The following is a 20,454-nucleotide window of genomic DNA, read 5'->3' as shown; positions in this document are numbered from 1 at the left end:
AGATAATAATGAAACCTAATAGAGAAAACAATGAAATTTTACAGACCATATCCCAATCGACATTTCGAAAGAATGGGTGTCCCTGAATATCAGCAAATCCTGTTTGAGGATGACAACCCAGCCGTTCCTTTGGGTCCTGTGGTGGGAAGAAAGGTTTCAAGAAATGGGTGGATGTCAACCTTTAAGGATAAATCATCTTTGTGACCTGGGTTTTGTGTCTATTATGTCTGAAATCAGAATGGTCTGCCTTTCATTTCTACACAGTACAACACTAGACTCAGATGAGTATCTGAAGCTTGTGACAAGTAAGATTTCCTCACGGCTCTTTCTCCAGCTATCATGTGATTATAGCTGATACAGGTCACTACTCCTTACTAAAGAAAAATGGGAGGAAAAAGCAGCAGAATCGTTTGAGCAGCACCCTGATGTTTCTCTGGCCTAGGTTAGAGTGCTGGTCAAATCCCAAACTTCACAAGTTTGTTCTTAGCTCATTTTAAAATCCCTATGCTCAATTACAGCAACAAACCATAATCTGTGTATACTACTTACTACTACTACCATTATGTGAACCACTAGACAGAAAGGGGCTGCAACTTATAAAAAGTCATGGCTTACTCATTATTGTGAATGAGAACATGTTACCATTTTCCTTTCCAACGAAAGGCATTTTATTTTGAATATTAAAACCTCTCATCTTCAATTTTCAGTGTGTTAATACTTAGGTTTCCACTTTAAATCTTTCCTCATATAAAGTACTCAAAAGCTTCAATTTCTTATTTTATTAAAATTCATCTTATTTATATATTTCCCTTAGAAGGTAAATGCACATCAACCTTTCTAACCTACAACTTATTTAAAATAAGATTTATGATTCCCAAGATCTCTGTGATATGTAAGAAGCAGATCTGGTGTCTGTCCCAGGTTCTCAACAAAGAGCTTCTGAAACCCTTACAATTTGAAGAGTCGTAGAAGGGTCTTTCATTATTCATAACAAGTCCCTTTCAATTATACCTTAGTTTATACTAATGAGGGGACTCTTAGTGGGCCTGTAATAGCTTCAGGATGGGATCTGGTTGCTGGAGGAACCAACCATGTGTTTAGAGTTTAACTTTCAGCCTCATTTTCAGAGGGGCTGGAAATTGAGTTCAATCACCGATGGCCAGGGATTTAATCAACCATGCCAATGTAATGAAACCTCCATAAAAGCCTCTGAACCCTGGGGTTCGGAGCACTTCTGGGTTAGTGAACACATCCACGTGATGTGAGGGTGGTGCACCCCAACTCCATAGGAACAGAAGCTCCTATGCTCAGGAACCTTCTGGATCTCACCCTGTGTACCTTTTCATCTGGTTGTCCATTTGTATCCTTTAAAGCAAACCAGTGATAGTAGATAAACCATTTTCCGGAATTCTGTGAGCCATTCCAGCAAATTATTGAACCTGAAATGGGAGGGCTGTGGGAACCCCCAACTTTGTAGCCAAGTCAGACGAAGTATGGATATTCAGCACCTGTGACTGGCATCTGAAGTGATCACAGTCTTGTGGGACAGAGAGCCCTTAAACCCCTGGAATCTGATGCTAACTCTGGGTAGTTAGTGTCAGAAATAAATTGAATTGTAGGACACCCAGTATGTCTGGAGAGTCGGAGAATTGGTTGTTGGTGTGGAAAAAACCTCCATGTTTAGTGTTAGAAGTGTTAGGAGTAAAAACTGTTCAGAATCAATCTTGGATCTTAAAACTCTTCTACCAACCACAACAAATAATTGAATGATTTGTTAAGACCAAGGACAGCATTTCATTTCTTCCGAATTTTATCTAGGGCTTTTGACATGATAATCTGTAGGGAACACTACTGCCAAGTGCTCAGTAAGTAATGAGTTTCTATGAATAATGATCCAAAGAAAACTGAATATCAGTGTGGTTGAGGCTATCCCCAAAGAAGTCATTTTTCCCTAATTGTGTACATGGTATGTATCATTTACATTAAAAACATCATATGTAATATATAGCTGGGGGTGAATTACATTCCCAAAATGGAAAGGACAGCTCATCTCAGGATCTAAGGCTGTCAAATTACTCTTTGGTTAAGAGACAAATTCCAGATCTAACTAAAAAAATTATATACACTGATGTTTTGGAACTCTATACTGCCTGAATATTTACAGTTTCATTTATAAACAGATAAACTGCTAAAGATTTTTATATGCAACTTATACCTTGTTGAGAAAACTCTTCAGAACACTTGCAGCTTTTACAGACAGAGAACGTGGTATGCGTATTTGTTTTTCCAAAATAACTAGAAAGATAAAATTATGGCATTATTTAACTTTTACATGGTTTCAATCTTTGCATTTTTATTATACAAAGGCATTCTAGCAGAAAAACAGACATTATGTATATTACTTTAGCTTATGCCTGTTTTTCTTCAGTTTGATTCTTTGTATTTCCAATCATGGGCCCTTTTTTTCCATCTTTTGATTCTCTTACACTCTTGGTACCTACTTTTTTTCCATATTGTTCTTGGACTTATGCACTCACCCCTGGGGTCCATGTAAAGAGACTGTCCTCTCTAGACACAGGATTCCTTCCTCCAACCTCTGTGATACACAATCTGAAGGAACCTCTTTGTATATTTTTGAGTTTGAGAAGGTAGTTGGCAAATGGACTGAAGGTATGGAGGTAGGAAGATATATTTTTTAAAAAACTGAAGACTCATGTATTAAGAAGTATACTGTCCAGATTATTTTCCCCTTTCTTACTCAAATTAAAAATGTGAGGCATCCTCATTCATGCTCTAGAGTAGGTTATTCACAGAGAATCTCTGTAAAATATTGTAAATTACCTTGGAAGAGATAATCCTCTGTGTTTTGATCCGGGTTATCAGAGCTTCCAACAATATCAAATGGAGATCTCCCTGCCATCATCTCAAACATTAGTACTCCAAGGGCCCACCAGTCAACACTGAAACCTTCAGTAAAAAAAAAATTTTTGAAGCAACAAATAATCTGTTCTGCACTCTTGAAAGTCAGTAACTTGAAAGTCATTATATAATTTAAAAACAAACATTATTAAAAAAACTAAACTCTAAACGTATTAGAACTATCGTGGTAGGCACTGAAGATTACAGGAACAATTTACTTAACAATGGGGAGGTACCCAAAAGATAACTTTAAAAATAAAATATTGGAGGGGTGCCTGGGTGGTTTAGTCAGTTAAGCACTCAGCTCTTAGCTTTAGCTCAGGTCGTGATCTCAGGGGTCATGAGTTTGAGCCCTGCATTGGTTCACGGTCAGTGCAGTCGGTTTGGGATTCTTTCCCTCTTCTTCTCCCTCCCCTTCTGTACCTCCCTCTATCTGCACAGGCTCCTGCTTTCTCTCTCCCTAAAATAAATAAAATCTTTAAAAATAAATGAAATACTGGAAATTAAACATGTTTCTTTTCCCAAATATGCCTGCAATTTCAGATTCCTGACCTATATCTAATATGTTGTTTTTGAGGATATAATTAAATTGTATTTGAGGACAACTTTCCTAGGTCTGAAATCTGATCTTTTGCTAGCCGATTAAAGATCTTTGAAGGACCTTGGAATCAGATTATGAACAGCTGTTGGAAGTACCCATCCTCCTATACATCTGCTGAAATCAGAGGGCCAGACCCAAAAAGTCAAATGTATTCTTAAGATAAATATATCCTCTGGTTCCTGACAAGCAGTCAATCTTTCCCTCATTTTTCAGATTCCTGAAGGAAACATCCCAGGAAATGTGGACAATCAGTCAGGACTCTGGAGTTACATGGCTAAAATGTAAATCCCTACTCTGCCACTTTCTAGCTGTATGACCTCAGGCAAGTTATTTAAACTTCCTGTAAAATGGGAATTAGTGCTTACTTCCTAGGATTATTGAGAGGCCTAATTAATATGTGTAAACTGCTTATAATAGCGCCTTATACTTTTAGTGTTGCCATTAATAAAAAATATTATCCATATCTGTACTCCTAAATACTGCTAAGGCCCCTATTGTCTCCGATTTCATAGTTTACATAAGCTTTCATGCAGATTTTAAGGGGATAAAGTGTATAAGATTAACATTTAAATACTATAGTGTACTATAATGCAATCAATACCACATTTTTAACCACCCATCTAGCATGCACATAGCTAAAAATATTTATTTATTACCATAATCTTCTCCTCTTAAAATTTCAGGAGCAATGTAATTGGGAGTTCCACAGAAAGTGCTGGTTGTATCTCCTGGCCGTAACCCTTCCTTTTATAAAAAAGAAAAAAAAAGATGTAGTAAGATAGAAAATTATCTTCTAAATTCATCTCTTTTATTTCACCTATTATATAAGCTCAGCATTTACAGGTAATATATTCAGCTTAAATAAAATATCACTAGCACGGTTGTCCATATTAAAATCACAAGTAACCACTAAATAGCTTATAGAAAATCTGTCCTTATTAGATGTTGGTAGAGTTCAATTAAGACAAAAATTACTCTTGATATAATTTATATTCAAGTAAAAATGTAATACAAAAATTTAAATTGTATGAGTAAAAGGAATCATATTTTATGAAGAAAAGCACTGTGTATCCCATCTCCTAACACAAGCACTCCAGCATTATGATGTTTCCTTCTGGTTGTTTTCCTAAAACACAAATTTTTTGATTTTGTATTTCAATAGATATCGGGTGGAAAAAATTAAGACAAAACATCCTGATGTGTATAAACAGAGAAACTACACAATAACAATGGAACAATCACCAAAAAGTTATAACAAACTTGTATGTGCCGAACAACACAGTCTCAAAATACAAAGAGTAAAAATAGACAAATTAGAAAATTGGAATGAACATTTTTATGCCCCCAAAGTTCATATGCTGAAGACCTAATATGATAGCACTGGGAGATGGGGGCCTTTGGGAGGTAATCCTTTTTTTTTTTTTTTTAAAGATTTTATATATTTATTCATGATAGACACAGAGAGAGAGAGGCAGAGACACGGGCAGAGGGAGAAGCAGGCTCCATGCAGGGAGCTCGACGTGGGACTCGATCCCAGGTCTCCAGGATCACGCTCTGGGCCAAAGGCGGCGCTAAACTGCTGAGCTACCGGGGCTACCCCTTTGGGAGGTAATCCTGATGGGATCAGTGTCTTTATAAGAAAAAGAGAGTTCTCTCTTTCTCCTTCTGCCATGTGAGGATACAACAAAAAGACACATCTGCAAACCATGAAGAGTGCCCTTCACCAGACCCTGGTTCTTCTAGTACCTTGATCTTGGACTTCCCAGCCTCCAGAACCATGAGAAATAAATGTTTATTATTTAAACCACCTAGTCTATACTGTATTAATATAGCACCCTGAACTGGTAATACAATCCCCAATCATGACAGGTGATTTTAACACATCTATATCAGAAAATGATATACAGATCAAAAAAATTAGTAAGTGGAAAAAGCTAGAGCTAAATATATATATAATATATATACTTACAGAATATGTATAATCTATGTACATGTGAGAAGAGGAGGAAGAAAAGAAGAGTGTGAAGGAGAGAGACTCCTTGCGTGAAAACAAGAGATTACATATTCTTTTTTAAGTACATGTAGGATACTGATCAAATACTAAGTCACAAAGGAACTCTGAATATATTTTCAAAGAACCTGTATCATTCAAACCATTTTCTGGCCACAAGGCAATTAAATAAGAAATTAACATCTAAAAATAAGCTAAGTAATATTAAATATACAATCAAGCAACCAAGAGAAAGACAATTCAGTTTTGCGAGTTTCACTGTTTAAGTAATGCATGCCCATTATGTGATGCTATAAAATAGAGCAACACATATATAATTGAACAATGCTATATTTTAGAACTTTATTTAATGTTATATTATAAACATTGTACTTTGTTATGAACTCTTGGTAAACATCTTCTTAATGACTTCATAATCCTATGTTCTGTGGTCATACCATAATTTCCCTAATCATTCTCCCTAACAATGGCCATTTAGATTATTTATAATATTTATCACAAACTACAAAAAAAAAATTTGGTCATAAAGCCTTCCTCACAGACCAAAATATTTACTCAAAACATCCCAGAGGCAGAAGTATTAGATAAGAGTGTGGCTGTACATCTTGAAGAATCCTGATACAACCAACTGCTTTCCAAAAGATTGTAACACTGCATATATTCATCAATGATACAAAAGAATACTCATTTCTTTAAACCTGATAATCAGACTATTATAATTTTAAAAAATAGTATTTGGCATGCAAAAATGAAGTCTTATTATTAAAATGTGTACACTTTGTAACAAGGTTAGTATTCTTCATGGGTTTTTTTTTTTTTTTTTGCTATTGTTATTCAGCTTTTCTTTTGACAAATTATAGACTTTTATGTTATTGTCATTTTTCTTCTGAAATAAGAAAAAAATCCACTGGGAAAAAAGTGACAGGGGTGCCTGGGTGACTCAGTCGATAAAGTGTCTGCCTTCAGCTCATGTCATGATCCCAGAGTCCCGGGGTCAGGCTGTGTTGGGCTACCTACTCAGCAGGAAGTCTGCTTCTTCTTCTCTGTCTGCCCCTCTCCCCCTCTCTCCTCTGGTGCTTGCTCGCCCTCTCAATCAACAAAATCTTTAAAAAAAAATTACGGATAAAAAAGGTATTACAAATTTCAGTGATGGGTACGTAGGGATTTGCCTATTGAATCTCTGTTTATGAATAAAGATTTGCATATTAGAAAACTGTAAGGAAACAGAAATTTAATATAAAAAAAGATGAGGGCAGCCCGGGTGGCTCAGCAGTTTAACACTGCCTTCAGCCCAGGGCCTGATCCTAGAGACCCAGGATTGAGTCCCACGTCAGGCTCTCTGCATGGGGCCTGTTTCTCCCTCTGCCTGTGTCTCTGCCTCTCTCTCTGTCTCTCTGTGTCTCTCATGAATAAATAAATAAAATATTTTTTAAAAATAAAATAATAAAATAAAATAAGATGAATGTCTGAGTTATGTACCTAAAAGTTATGTACCTAAAAGCAAAAATACTTTAGGTAAAGATTTTCTTTTCTAATGTTGAACAGATAATAAGGTTAAATCTTCAATACTTAGAATGTCTTACTTATGTTAGCATTTAAATAATCTCCAAGCTCTGGAGGCACTTCCCTCAGGTGAATGGGAGTGTAACTCACACATTTACATGCTTGTTGCCATATAATTGTCCCCCCCGCCTTGCCATATAATTGTATGAGGATAATTATATCTCACTTTTTTTTAAAAGATCTTCTTTATTTATTTGAGAGAGAGAAAGAGGGCACACAAGCAGGGGGGTGGGGTGGGAGAGGAAGAAGCCAACTCCCAGCTGAGCAGAGAGGCCAACGCAGGGTTCAATCCCAGGACCCTGGGATGATGACCTGTTCTGAAGACAGATGCTTAACCAGCTGAGCCACCCAGGTGCCCCTGTCTCAGCTATTTGTAACAAGGAGAGCAGCTCCCTACACATTTCGTGGAAAAACACTGGACCCTTAAATGAAACACTGTTAGAAAAAGAATAAAGTACTAAAAAATAAAAGACATGTCCTGAGAGTTAACAGAAATTCTCATTTTGTTCTACTGTACTTTATGTCAAATGTTTAAACTTTACATATAAAAAATGATAGATTTCCTAGGAAAATCTTGAATGCATTATCAAGAATTACAATTAAATGGCAAAAACTGGTAGGTGACATGCAAGTAGTTGCGCTGAAGTCATGGGATTGCAAACAATTTTCATTTCCAAATTTTCTTCAATAGTATCACAACATTCAAGATAAAAAGTTACAGACATAAAAAGAAATAAACTCTTATTATAGTACATATAACACTCACAGAAAATATGGAATTTTATAAATGGTTAGAAAATACATACATCTGTCTTTGTGCTAAAATTCCAAAAAGTATCCCAAACAAAGCAGCAATCACTTCACCTTTAATAATACTGTTATTTTACCAAAACAATTTTATGAGCTGCTAAGAGCTTCTGATTAACTAGAAATTTCCCTCACCTTACACATGCCGTAGTCAGTGAGCTTAATGTGTCCTTCTGAGTCCAACAATACATTGTCCAATTTCAAATCTCTATAAATTATCCCTCGTTCATGAAGATAATTTAATGCTAGGCTGATTTCTGCAGAGTAAAATCTAAAAATGAAAAATAATTCATTTGATTCAAATCTTTAAATTGTGATAAATTTCTAGAAGTTCATCCCCCATCTGCAAATGATAACACCAAAATCATGTCAAAAGATTTTTTATCTCCCAGTGTTTTTAGAAACAACACCAAAACACAAATTGAAGTACCACTTTAAAGTATCTGAGCCCAAAACACAATTATAAAAGTTCTAGTTTACATTAAACTCATACTTTTCATAAAATTATTTATTTGCAAGTCTCTATAGAAGTTCTTTTTTTTTTTTTTTTTTTTTTTATTTATGATAGTCACACAGAGAGAGAGAGAGAGAGAGGCAGAGACACAGGCAGAGGGAGAAGCAGGCTCCATGCACCGGGAGCCTGACGTGGGATTCGATCCCAGGTCTCCAGGATCGCGCCCTGGGCCAAAGGCAGGTGCCAAACCGCTGCACCACCCAGGGATCCCCTCTATAGAAGTTCTTAATCTAAGTCCTTGGATAGACTTCAGGCAGTCCATACTGCTACAACCAGAGGCACAGTTGTGCATACATGTGTACATGTATATCTTCTATAAGGGTTTCCATAGCTTTCAGCACTTCTCTAAGAGACAAATGATCTCCCCAAATGCTAAGAATCACTAGAATAGAGAAAATACTAAAAGTTCTACTCAAACTATAAAATCCATACCAAAATTTTAGGGAGGGAATTAAAATTATTATACAATCATACTATTTGATATTAAAAAGCTTTTTAGAACTGCCACTAACTCATTGGTGATAACCAGAACTTTTGACCTGAATGATGAAAATGAAACACCCAAGTTGGTTCATTGCTACTTTGATGAATGTTATCAAGATCATGTATGGAGGTGCATATAACACATACCTTCTCAGCTACTTAATTCTATGAATAAAGAACTTGAGTCTTTATTTTGTACTTTGGTTCCCAGAAAAGCAAAGATGAAATAAAACCAGAACTGACACTTGAATACCATAAAAACTACTTTCCACCAGGTCCAACTGAACAAACGAGAACAAATACAGGCTATGGTCACAATTAGAAATATCATTTGTGGCTCTGCCATGAAGGGTGATCATTTACTAAAGACTAAATACAGGAAATGAACATACAGGAAACTAAAAAAACAAGAAACAAAATCACAATGTGGCCTGAGATTGGATTAGTACTATTTCTACCTTCTGATAAAATTGAAGGATACTATCTCTTTTGACAAGAAATAATCAATGTACCAGCAAGATCTCCATTAAATAAGTATCTATAAAAATAAAAATTTTAACCTTTATTACATGCATATACAAACTCATATGCTTCATTTTGGCATTACTTTTGTGGAACACAAAAGGGTAAGAATTATTGCTAATTATGAGTATGAATTGAACTTATCCAAGATGATCCTTCCCCACCTAATTCCTCCAACATATAAGCAATTTACAATCTTACATAATAACATCAAATTAAAGACATAATATTTAATGATATATTTCTCTTAAATATCAACAGGTATGAGATCAGAGTTAAAAAAAAAAAAAAAAAAGCCAAAGGTAGAACAATTCAAAAAGTATCATCACAAGAATAGTCAGAATTACATAATAGTTTAAGAAGAATTGCTTTATTACTCTCAAGCTTTTACAAATAGTATTGAAAAACTGTTAGAGATCACTGTAAGCCTTAGATAAATGTTTGTAAAGTCATCAATTATTTCAATTATGGATGCTGAATAGACAAAATATTTGTAAATAATTGGGTTCTTCCTTTAACACTGTTTATACTTTTCAACTGCCTATATTTATATATATGTTACATGTTATACATTATAATGTAAACTAGCTTTTGGCTTAGCTCCTACAGGACTTAAAAAAAAAATAGCATCGAAATAAGTGATTTATCTACTCTTTTCAACCACTGACACATAAAAAGTCCCACAGCATTGTCAATTTCCCTCGGCCTCCTCTCTGCACCCCCACACCAGCCTCACCTCCAGCAAAAATCCAACACAAACAGTACACATTTACCTGGCATGTTCTTCAGGAAGTTTTCTTTGTCGCTGCATATGAAACATTAGATCTCCTCCATTTACATACTCTATGACAAAGAACAATCTAAAACACAGGAGAGATAAGAAACAAAACAAATGAACATGGGGGGTGGCAAACCAAGAAACACTCTTAACAAACTGATGGTTACTAGAAGGGAAGTGGGTGGGGGGGATGTGAAATAGGTGATGGGGATTAAGGACAGCACTTGTGAGGAGCAGCAGGTGTTGTGTGGAAGGGTTGATACACCATATTGTACACCTGAAACTAATATTACACTTTATGTTAACTAACTGGAATTTGAATAAAAACTTTAAAGGAAAAAAAAGTATTTTGTAACTAAAAAAAAAAAAAAAAAAAATCAGCAGGACTTAAATCCAGGAACTTGACATGTCAGCAGGCTTAAAAAAATAAACACAGGAGAGAGCACATGAAACCAAGATCCAAAATTAGGCAGTGTGGGATCCCTAGGTGGCGCAGCGGTTTGGCGCCTGCCTTCGGCCTAGGGCGCGATCCTGGAGACCCGGGATCGAATCCCACATCGGGCTCCCAGTGCATGGAGCCTGCTTCTCCCTCTGCCTGTGTCTCTGCCTCTCTCTCTCTCTGTGACTATCATAAATAAATAAAAATTAAAAAAAAAGTAAAAAAAAAAAAAAAAAAAAAAAAAAAACAAAATTAGGCAGTGTAACTTGGCATTTTAAACATGACAGAGTGCTCGCTTTGGCAGCACATATACTGAACACTACAGAGACCAGTTGTAGAAGACATTCTATAGATTTAACCTTAACAAATATTCCAGGAATTTGGTGGAAACAAAGGGTAGCTGAAGGAGAAAGCTGTTAATCACAGAAGATACAAGAAAATAAATCAGCATAATTGTGTAAACAGTTTCTTCTATTTGAAAGTAGTACCACTAGAATTCAGAGCCTCATTCTTACCCCAATTTTAGCATTTACAGGGTAAGTCATTTGCAACTGTTAACTTAAGATAAAGAGGTTAGGATTTCCCCCTCTAGTTAAACTCTAGGAAACTAAGTACTAAAACTAGACTCTTAGAGATATGTATGACCTAGTTTTGTTTTGTTTTGTTTTTGCCTAATAAAGCCAGTAATTTCTTAATGATGATCCAATGTTAAAATATCACTGACTGGGGCATGAGTAGTAGGAAATTTTAAGCATAGTACTGTTGTGTCCATCTCCATGTCTTCCACTTCCGGCTTATAGTAGAAAGCAGTTCTCATTGTGTGATATACCAAAATGTGTAAAGCCCCGTAATCATCCCATTATCTTTCAATCTTACCTGCTTTCTGTCTGAAAGCAAGAATGCAGCCCAACAAGAAAAGGATGATTGGATGCCTGCTCGAAAACATGTTTCTCTGTCTGGACCCAATCAATATCCTATTTCAAAATATGAAAGAAATCGATGTCAAACTGAATTATCAAACTGTGGTTAATTTGTTCTTAGTACTTCAATTACCATAAACACAATTAGTAATAGGCTAGATATCAAAAGCATTGATAATCATGAACAAGAGCTTATGTACAAAGAGAAAAATACCACCAATAAATCTTTCAGTATTATGAAACGGTCTAGAAAACTTTTACGAAGCTCACGTACTTTCCCTTAATAATATGGTTTTTTATTTTTTAAAAATCTAGTAATCATCATATTACATGAAATATATCTTATGTAATCTGTTTGAAGCATATATTTAGAAAAGTAGACTGAAATTACAAGACACAAACATTGAGGTTTCCTCTGAAATAGTATACTCAAGCCAATTTAACGGTTCAGAAATAATAAAACATTATTGGGCTTACCTCATCATCATTGACCAGCTCTTTTTTCACAACTTTCATTGCATAAATACGATCTGTTTTTTTTAATCGCACCAACAGAACTTTGGCATAACTTCCTCTGCCTATTACCCGAAGCAAATCAAAATCCTGAAGACCTAAACTGGATGAAGCTTTGCCACTTTCCCTGGTATTCATTGCCTGTCGAGAACAATTATATCAAAGTTATACCTGGAGGAATTTTGCATAATCCATTATATTTCTAACACCTGGTTATACCTAATGTGATTTTAAAATATCTTCTAAGTTCTTCATTATTCTTTTCTTAACTCATTCCAAACAATAAAATCAAATTACTCAAGAGGTAGGATAGATTCATGAGTTGAGGTCAGAGGGATAGTGATAGGAAGTTGAAATCTGAGAAGTGTTAAAGGGTATCGTAAGATCTGATAAATTTGGGGTATGGAGGCAATGAAGATACATGAATTTAAAAAATGACACTAACTTTGATGACTGGGAGACTGAAGGTATACTGACAAAATAACAAAGTATGCACACCAGATAAGATCGACAGATCTGGTGAGATAATAGACTTGGTTTTTCATACTGAAGACATAAGCTACAATGGGATATCAGGAATAAAGAGTCTACTGGAAGTTTGATACATGAAATCTGAACTAATGGGAGGACACGCTCAGAAACATTTTTAGAAGCTATAGACAGAAAATAAGCATGAGGCAGCTTAACTAATAGAAAACATTCTTTTCTACACAATGTCAAGGCTCCTTTGGAATGACAAAATCACCCTTATAATTCACTTACAACTAGAAACTTAGGCTTCTGGTGATTTATAGAGAAGACTGAAGATAGTTTTGTTTTGTTTTGTTTTTAAGATTATATTTATTCATGAGAGGTACCCAGGTACCCCGAAGATAATCTTTTTTTAACATATCTGCAAAATCCCCTGCATACAATCAACAGATGTACTCATAAGAATTAAATATGAATTTCTTCAAGTGAAGAGTATCAAGACACCAAAGAACAGATTTTGAGAAAAACTGTAAGCACAAAAGTATTAAGGAAACTGAAGGAGAATGATGTTTCAAGAAAAGGGTCACTTACAAAAATCTAGAAATAATAATCTGATGTGGTAACAAGGATAAATAAAGAGGAGTAAAAGAAATTGAATGGTAAGAAGATAAGGCAATATACAGACTTCAAATGTGTTTAACTGGAAACTATAAAAGAGAATTACATGGAACAAAAGCACAATACCTTCACAAAATCAGTAACAAGGCAGCAGTGAGAAATCAGTGGAATGTCACCCTCAAAGGATCTAAAAAATAACCCTGCTGATCTATAAAAATAGCCTTCAAAATGAAAGTGCAATAAAAACATTTTTCAGGGCAGCTCTGGTGGCGCAACGGTTTAGCGCCGCCTGCAGCCCAGGGTGTGATCCTGGAGACCCGGGATCGAGTCCCACATCAGGCTCCCTGCATGGTGCCTGCTTCTCCCTCTGCCTGTGTCTCTGCCTCTCTCTCTCTAGCTGTGTCTCTATGAATAAATAAATAAAATCTTTAAAAAAAATTTTTTTTTTCAGACAAACACAAACTAAAATCTAACAGTAGTAGCCTCTCACTAAAAGAAATAGAGTTCTTCAAGAAGAAAGATAATTTTAGGGACGCTTGGGTGGCTCAGTGGTTGAGCACCTGCCTTCAGCTCAGGGAATGATCCCAAGGTCCTGAGATCGAGTCCTGCCTCAGGTTCCTTGTGGGGAGCCTGCTTTTCCCTCTGTGTCTCTGCCTCTCTCTCTGTCTCTCATGACTAAATAAATAAAATCTTTATTAAAAAAAAGATAATTTTATATAAAGGACAGACATACAAGAAGGAATGCAGAGCAAAAATATAGTGTGGATAAACCTAAATAATGACTGTTTAAAAACACTAGTACGGGGCACCTGAGTGGCTCAGTTGGTTAGACATCTGCCTTCAGCTCAGGTCATGATCCCGGGGATATGGGATTGAACCCTGAGTTGGTATCCCTGTTCAGCCAAGAGTCTGCTTCTCCTTTTTTCTCTGCTCCCTTACCCACTCATGCTCTCTAATAAATAATTTTTTTTAAAAAAAGCACTAGTACATATAAACAAAGCATACATAGAATTTTAAAATATGTAAGAAAAAATTTGAATACGAAAGAAGTAACACCAAAGACAAGGAGGGAGAGTGAGTAAATTTAAAGCATTCCTATGGTCCTTGCATATCCAGGGAAGTGGTAAAAGTATCATTAATAATTTGCATTGAATTTAAGTAAGCTAAAGATGTAAGATACAATCTCTAGAACATCCAGTAATTGAGTAGGAAAGAATGTCAAACAAGCTAAAAGAGATGAAGAGGTAATAATAAATAACCCAAAAGAAGGCAAAAATAAGTAGCAAAGAGTGGGGACATAGAAAACATAGTAAAATGGAGAATGTTTTTAAAAGATTTATTTGAGAGAGAGAGAGCAGGAGTGGGAGGGGGGAAAGGAGAGGGAGAGAGAATCCGAAACTGGCTCCATGCTGAGCTGAAGAGCCCGATGCAGGGCTCCATCTCACAATCTTTTGAGATCACGACCTGAGCCAAAACCAACAGTTGGACGCTCAACCAACTGCACCACTCAAGTGCCCCATAAATGGAGGATTTAAACACAAATCAGTAATTCATTTAAATATAAATACATTAAATGTAAAATATACACAAATAGTAAAATACATTAAATACTATAGCTAAGGACTGTCAAACTAAAGAGGGGGGGATGCTCAACAATATGATGTTAACAAGGCATACCTAGAGTATATGGGTACAGAAAGATTAAAACAATTTAAACATGTATATATATAACATGTAATCACTAACCAAGACCGCTGTAGCTAACATGTAATATATATAACCAAGACTGCTGTAGCTAAACCAATAAGACAAAGTAGTTGTAGCCTACTATGGTAGGCTGACTCTAAGATGTCTCCCAGTACTCCCCACCATCTAGTATTCATGCCTTTGTGTTATCCCTTCCCCTTGAGTATGGGCTAAATGTAGCGACTTGCTTCTTTTTTTTTTTTTTTAATTAATTAATTTATTTATGATAGTCATCAGAGAGCGAGAGAGAGAGAGAGAGAGAGAGAGAGAGAGAGGCAGAGACACAGGCAGAGGGAGAAGCAGGCTCCATGCACCGGGAGCCCGATGTGGGATTCGATCCCGGGTCTCCAGGATCGCACCCTGGGCCAAAGGCAGGCGCTAAACCGCTGCGCCACCCAGGGATCCCCGCGACTTGCTTCTAATTAAAGAAATCTGGCAAAAGTGATAGGATGTCACTTCTGAAATTAGGTTACAAAAGACTGTGAGTTCTATTTTGCTAGCCTTCAGGCTCTCTGGATCTTACTGCTTAGCTCTGATGAAATAAATCAAGTTACTTTGTTATGAGTTGCCATACAGTGAGGTCCATGTGGTAAGAAATAGAATCCTGCCAACAATTAGGGAAGTATATAAGCAGCTTCTTTCCCAGTCAAGCTTTGAGGGAACAGCGGTCCTTGCCAGCACCTTGACTGTAGCTTGTATGGGATTCTGAGGCAAAGGACACAGATAAGTCATGCTTGGATTCCTGACCCATGGAAACTATGACATTATAAATCCTGTTTAAAGTCACTACATTTTGAGGTTATTTGTGACATAGCAATTACCTAACATAATGACTTTAAGGCAAAAAGCATTACCTATAAACAGAAAGGGGTATTTCATGATGAAAAGGGGTTAATCCAATTATAGATATTATGATTCTAAATTTGTATGTACTTAATAACATGGCCTCAAAATATATAAGGCAAAAGCTAACAAAACAAAAAAGGAACAGATATATCCACAATGTAACTTTGTGGTAGGCAAAGAACAAACAGCCAGTGAGGTAACAGAGATGGAATAACATCAATAATCTTGACCTAACTGACCTGTACAGAACGCCACACCCAACAACCATAAAACATACTGTATTTGAAAATACATATGGAACATACACTAATGCCTATGTGCTTGGCCTTCAGGCAAGTTTCAAAAAAAAAATTCAAAGGGCAGAGATCACACACAACGCATTTTCTAATTTGTAGTGGAATTAAGTTAGAAGTTAAAAATTTTCCCAAATATGTAAAAAGAAGTATACTTTAAAATAATGCTCTGATCAAAGAAGAAATCACAATAGAGATTAAGATTTATTTTACAGTGGATGACAAAAAAGCCTAAGGAGATAGTCAGAGGAGAAATCAATGCATTAAAAGAGCAAATAAGGATTCAATAGAGAAGAGCTAATTCTCCAAAAAGATTAATAAATTAATAACCCCCCAGGAAGACTGATGAAGAAAAAGAGAATACACAACTATATAAAAAGAGATCCACAACTATATAAAAAAATCATATATCATGACACATGGAGTTTATTCCAGAAATGAAAAATAGGCTTATCATTTGAAAATTAATAAAGTTTACATATGACCAACTCCAACTCCACAAATGTCACAAAATGTTTCTGATAAAATTCAATTATCTTGTCATGATAAAGACAAAAATCTTAGCAAACTAGAAATAAACTCCCTCTATAAAATGAAAAGCTGTAGCAAACATCAATATTAGATTTCCCACTGAGATGTAAAACAAGACAATGATATCTGATCACTACTTTTTTTTTTGATCACTACTTTTTTTCAACGTCATTTTGGTCATCTGTAGAGGTCTTTTCTAATTCAATAAGGAAACTATAAATCTTTAAGATTTGAAAATGAAGGAATGACACTTATTCATAGATAAGATGATCATACAGAAAATCTAAAAGGATTTGTGGATAAGCTATCAGAATTAATAGGCAAATTTAGCAAAGTGTCAGGATACAAAGTAATTTAGGAAAAACCTTATTCTATATAAGAGTATTAAATAGACGATCATATTTTAAAATAATACCATTTACATCAAATACCTATAGTTCAAGGACTCTGAAAAATACACTGACATAATTTAAAGAAATCCTAAATAAATGAAGGATTATATCATGCTCGTGGTTTGAAGATTTCATATTGTAAAGATGTCTTTTTCTGAAATGTACCAGTAGGTTTGGTTTATCTCTTGATTTTGTGGAAACCAGCAAGCTGATTCTAAAATTTACATGAAATTTAAAAAGCCAGAAAGAGTAGCCAAGATAATCCCCAGAAGAGCAAAGACTTAATTTTACTACAAAGACTTATTATTATAAAACTATAATAATCATGAAGCATGATATCCGATAATAATAAAATAACAAAAGAGAATCCAGAGTGAGATCATGTAATGAGCATATTAACTGATGAAGAGATAGCTTTTCAGAGTAATGAGGGAAGGTACAGCCTTTTCAATATCTTCAATAGGCTTGGGAAAGACAGAGGTTTCTTAAGGCCCAAAACCACTACCCAAAAAGGAAAAGATAAATGTATTTCACTACATTAAAAATCTGAACTTCTATTCATCAAAAGAAACCATTAACAGTGAAAATACATAGAATGGGAGTTATATATTTGCAATATGTAACTAATAAAAGGCTAATAATGTTGAGAAATACAAAGAACTTCCATAAATCAACACAACAAAGCCAGACCCCCTCGTTTAAAAAAAACAGACACCTAACTAAAGATGATACTCAAATGGCCAATAAATACATGAAAAGTTGAATAGCAAGGAAATGAGCATTAAAAAATTATGAGATACCACTACACATTCAAAAGATTCACTAAAATTAAAAGACTATACAAAGTGCTGACAAAGATTTGTGGAGCCAAACTTACACATTATTGGTGAAAGTATAAACTAATACAAGTACTTTGGAAAACTGTTTGGTAATTATCTACTAAAGTTCAGTTACACATGACTCAGGAATTCCCACTAATTATATACCTAACAGAAATGTTTATAAATGTTCATAACAACATATCATAAAAATCCCAATCAGGGGGAAAAAAATCAACAGACTAGATAAATTGAAACGACAGTGAAAATAAATGAAATACTACTTCATGAGACATGACTGAATCTCACAAACACAATATTGAGCAAAAGAAGCCAGAAACAAAAAAAATACATACTAAATGAATCCACTCATATGAAGTTTGGGGGAAAAAACAAAACTAACCTCTGGTGTTAGACAATGATTACTTACAGGGAGAAGAGGGTGTTAGTGATTGGGAGATGGCACAAGATGGGCTTCTGAGATATTAGTAGATCCTATTTCCTGATCTGGGTGGTCATTACACAGTATCCACTCTGAAAATTCACCTAGCTATATGCTCGTGATTTGTGTACTTCACTGTATGTTATTCTTCAATTTTAAAATATATTAAAAATCTTGATGATACAAGCAATGAGCCTTTGGTAAACAACCAAACCAATAAATAATAATAATAAAGGCAATGAGAAACTCCAAAAAAGGAACAAAAAGCCATAAAGGAGCATCAAGAATTGAAAAGAAAGAAGTATTAGCAATTCGTGATGTTAGAAGAATAGAGAATTCATTTCTCATTATCAGGAATTTCTTCTTTTGAATGATTCACTCAACTTATGAACAAAATATGGAAGATGTAGTTACAGATGCAAGAAAGATTATAAATGTTAACAACCTTGGCAATGTAAAAATAAATATGTACGTAAAAGAGGAAAGTTAGAAGAGAAGGATGGGTAAAGGAAAGTCAAGGTACTGACTTAAATAGAACAAAAAAACTAAGATAGGAGATTAAGTTGTAATCAACAGATGTGCTTCCAGATAATACAGGAATGCAGGCAGCGGGTAGACAAAACAACACTAGCCTATACTGATAACTGTTTTATCTGGGTAATAGAAACAGGGGCTTTGTTATACTACTGCTTACTTTTAATTATTTTTGAAATTTTCCATAATAAAAAGTTGGGGTTTTCCTAAAGGTATCCAAGAGTAAAACATAATGCATCTTTCAAACTTGGAAAGAGAAGCGAAAAGGGGGAGGTATTGTGAATTAAATCTTTATGGCCTGAAATATATAAAGCTGGAAAATTGAAAAACAGAGTTATAAACATTATAGGCACAAACAGAAATTATTAAAAAGAGTTGTCTCTCAGAAGTCAAAGTGGGTGTGGAAAGTGTGAGGCATGATAAATCTTTTATACTATGAGCTTATTTCAAAAATTATCATTTTAATTATATATTTTAATTAAAAGCCTATTGTTGTAAAAGCTAAAAAATCTAAGCAACTGCCATATTTTTAAACTCTCAAGTCTTATTAAAAAGCTGATGAGAAAGAAAAAAAAAAAAGCTGATGAAAAAATAAAAAAGCTGATGACGTAATGTACAATAAAGCTAATTATCTTACCTCCTTTTCTTCACCAACTTGGTCCAAACTCTCATGACTTGAAGGATTATATGGAATTACTGAAAATCCAATCCCAAACATGAAAAAAAAAAAAAGAGAGAGAGAGAGAAACATAATACCCGTTAACGGAGTTTGACTTAAAATGTTCTCCTGATTTGATTAAGTTATCATTTTGGAATAAGTTTTACTTAAAATTGAGTATCTGTCCTACTAGTAATAAACTGCATGTATTTATGAGTTAAAACCTAATCTTAAATGAGAATGAGGAGCAAGAACCAATTAGCAGCCTAGTACTGATTTTAACAGATATTTTTGGTATTTTAAAAATATTTCACCTCTTCACCAATTAATCAATTCCTTCTATAAGGGTAACTCTATAAATCTTATTCAATTATTTTAGTATGACTAAGGCATAGAGAGAGGGAACTTTTGGGTTTTACTCCTCACTTCCTTCATACTCAAAACGTTCCTAACTACCATACCACATAGGTCAAGTATAGAATTGAAAAGACTGAACTCTAGGTTTCTATTCCTTAAAGCTACTTGGGGCACACACAAAAAAGCCCATGTTTCATATAACCGGCTTCTTGCATGAACAAGAGACTACATTCTGTCCTTCTAGGAAAACTCCCTCACTTTCCCTTTCTTGATTCATCCAAGATCACAATGCTCCACTCAGTTAATCACTTTCCAAATTGAGCAGATACATATTTAAGGTTTTGTGTTTATTTGATGTTTGAACTCACATGATCTTTTTTAAATTTTCTATATTGCATCTCTGTATCTCTTACATAATTTTTATTTCTGATAATAAAACTTTTAATCAAAACAGATCACCCGGGATCCCTGGGTGGCGCAGCGGTTTGGCGCCTGCCTTTGGCCCAGGGCGCGATCCTGGAGACCCGGGATCGAATCCCACGTCAGGCTCCCGGTGCATGGAGCCTGCTTCTCCTTCTGCCTATGTCTCCGCCTCTCTCTCTCTCTGTGTGACTATCATAAATAAATAAAAATTAAAAAAAAAAAAAAAAAAAAAAAAACAGATCACCCAAACAGCTA

General features: G+C 35.1%; 1 protein-coding gene across 3 annotated transcripts in view; it reads right to left on the bottom strand.

Annotated features, from left to right (window-relative positions):
- PRKCI (protein kinase C iota) overlaps nucleotides 1-20,454 on the bottom strand; it is a 74,223-nt gene that overhangs the window by 6,891 nt on the left and 46,878 nt on the right. For all 3 annotated transcript variants that reach the window (XM_072808043.1, XM_072808042.1, XM_072808044.1), the window contains 9 exons: nucleotides 19,399-19,457; nucleotides 12,035-12,211; nucleotides 11,514-11,611; nucleotides 10,194-10,280; nucleotides 8,037-8,172; nucleotides 4,177-4,264; nucleotides 2,842-2,967; nucleotides 2,216-2,295; nucleotides 47-136 (listed from right to left, as the gene is read on the bottom strand). In XM_072808043.1, coding sequence (XP_072664144.1) covers nucleotides 47-136; nucleotides 2,216-2,295; nucleotides 2,842-2,967; nucleotides 4,177-4,264; nucleotides 8,037-8,172; nucleotides 10,194-10,280; nucleotides 11,514-11,611; nucleotides 12,035-12,211; nucleotides 19,399-19,457 — 941 coding nt within the window. The remainder of the gene's footprint in view (nucleotides 1-46; nucleotides 137-2,215; nucleotides 2,296-2,841; nucleotides 2,968-4,176; nucleotides 4,265-8,036; nucleotides 8,173-10,193; nucleotides 10,281-11,513; nucleotides 11,612-12,034; nucleotides 12,212-19,398; nucleotides 19,458-20,454) is intronic.

This window comes from Canis lupus, chromosome 31 (genome assembly GCF_048164855.1).
Source record: "Canis lupus baileyi chromosome 31, mCanLup2.hap1, whole genome shotgun sequence".
Lineage (NCBI taxonomy): Eukaryota > Metazoa > Chordata > Mammalia > Carnivora > Canidae > Canis > Canis lupus.
This window is presented reverse-complemented; position numbering and strand designations above follow the sequence as displayed.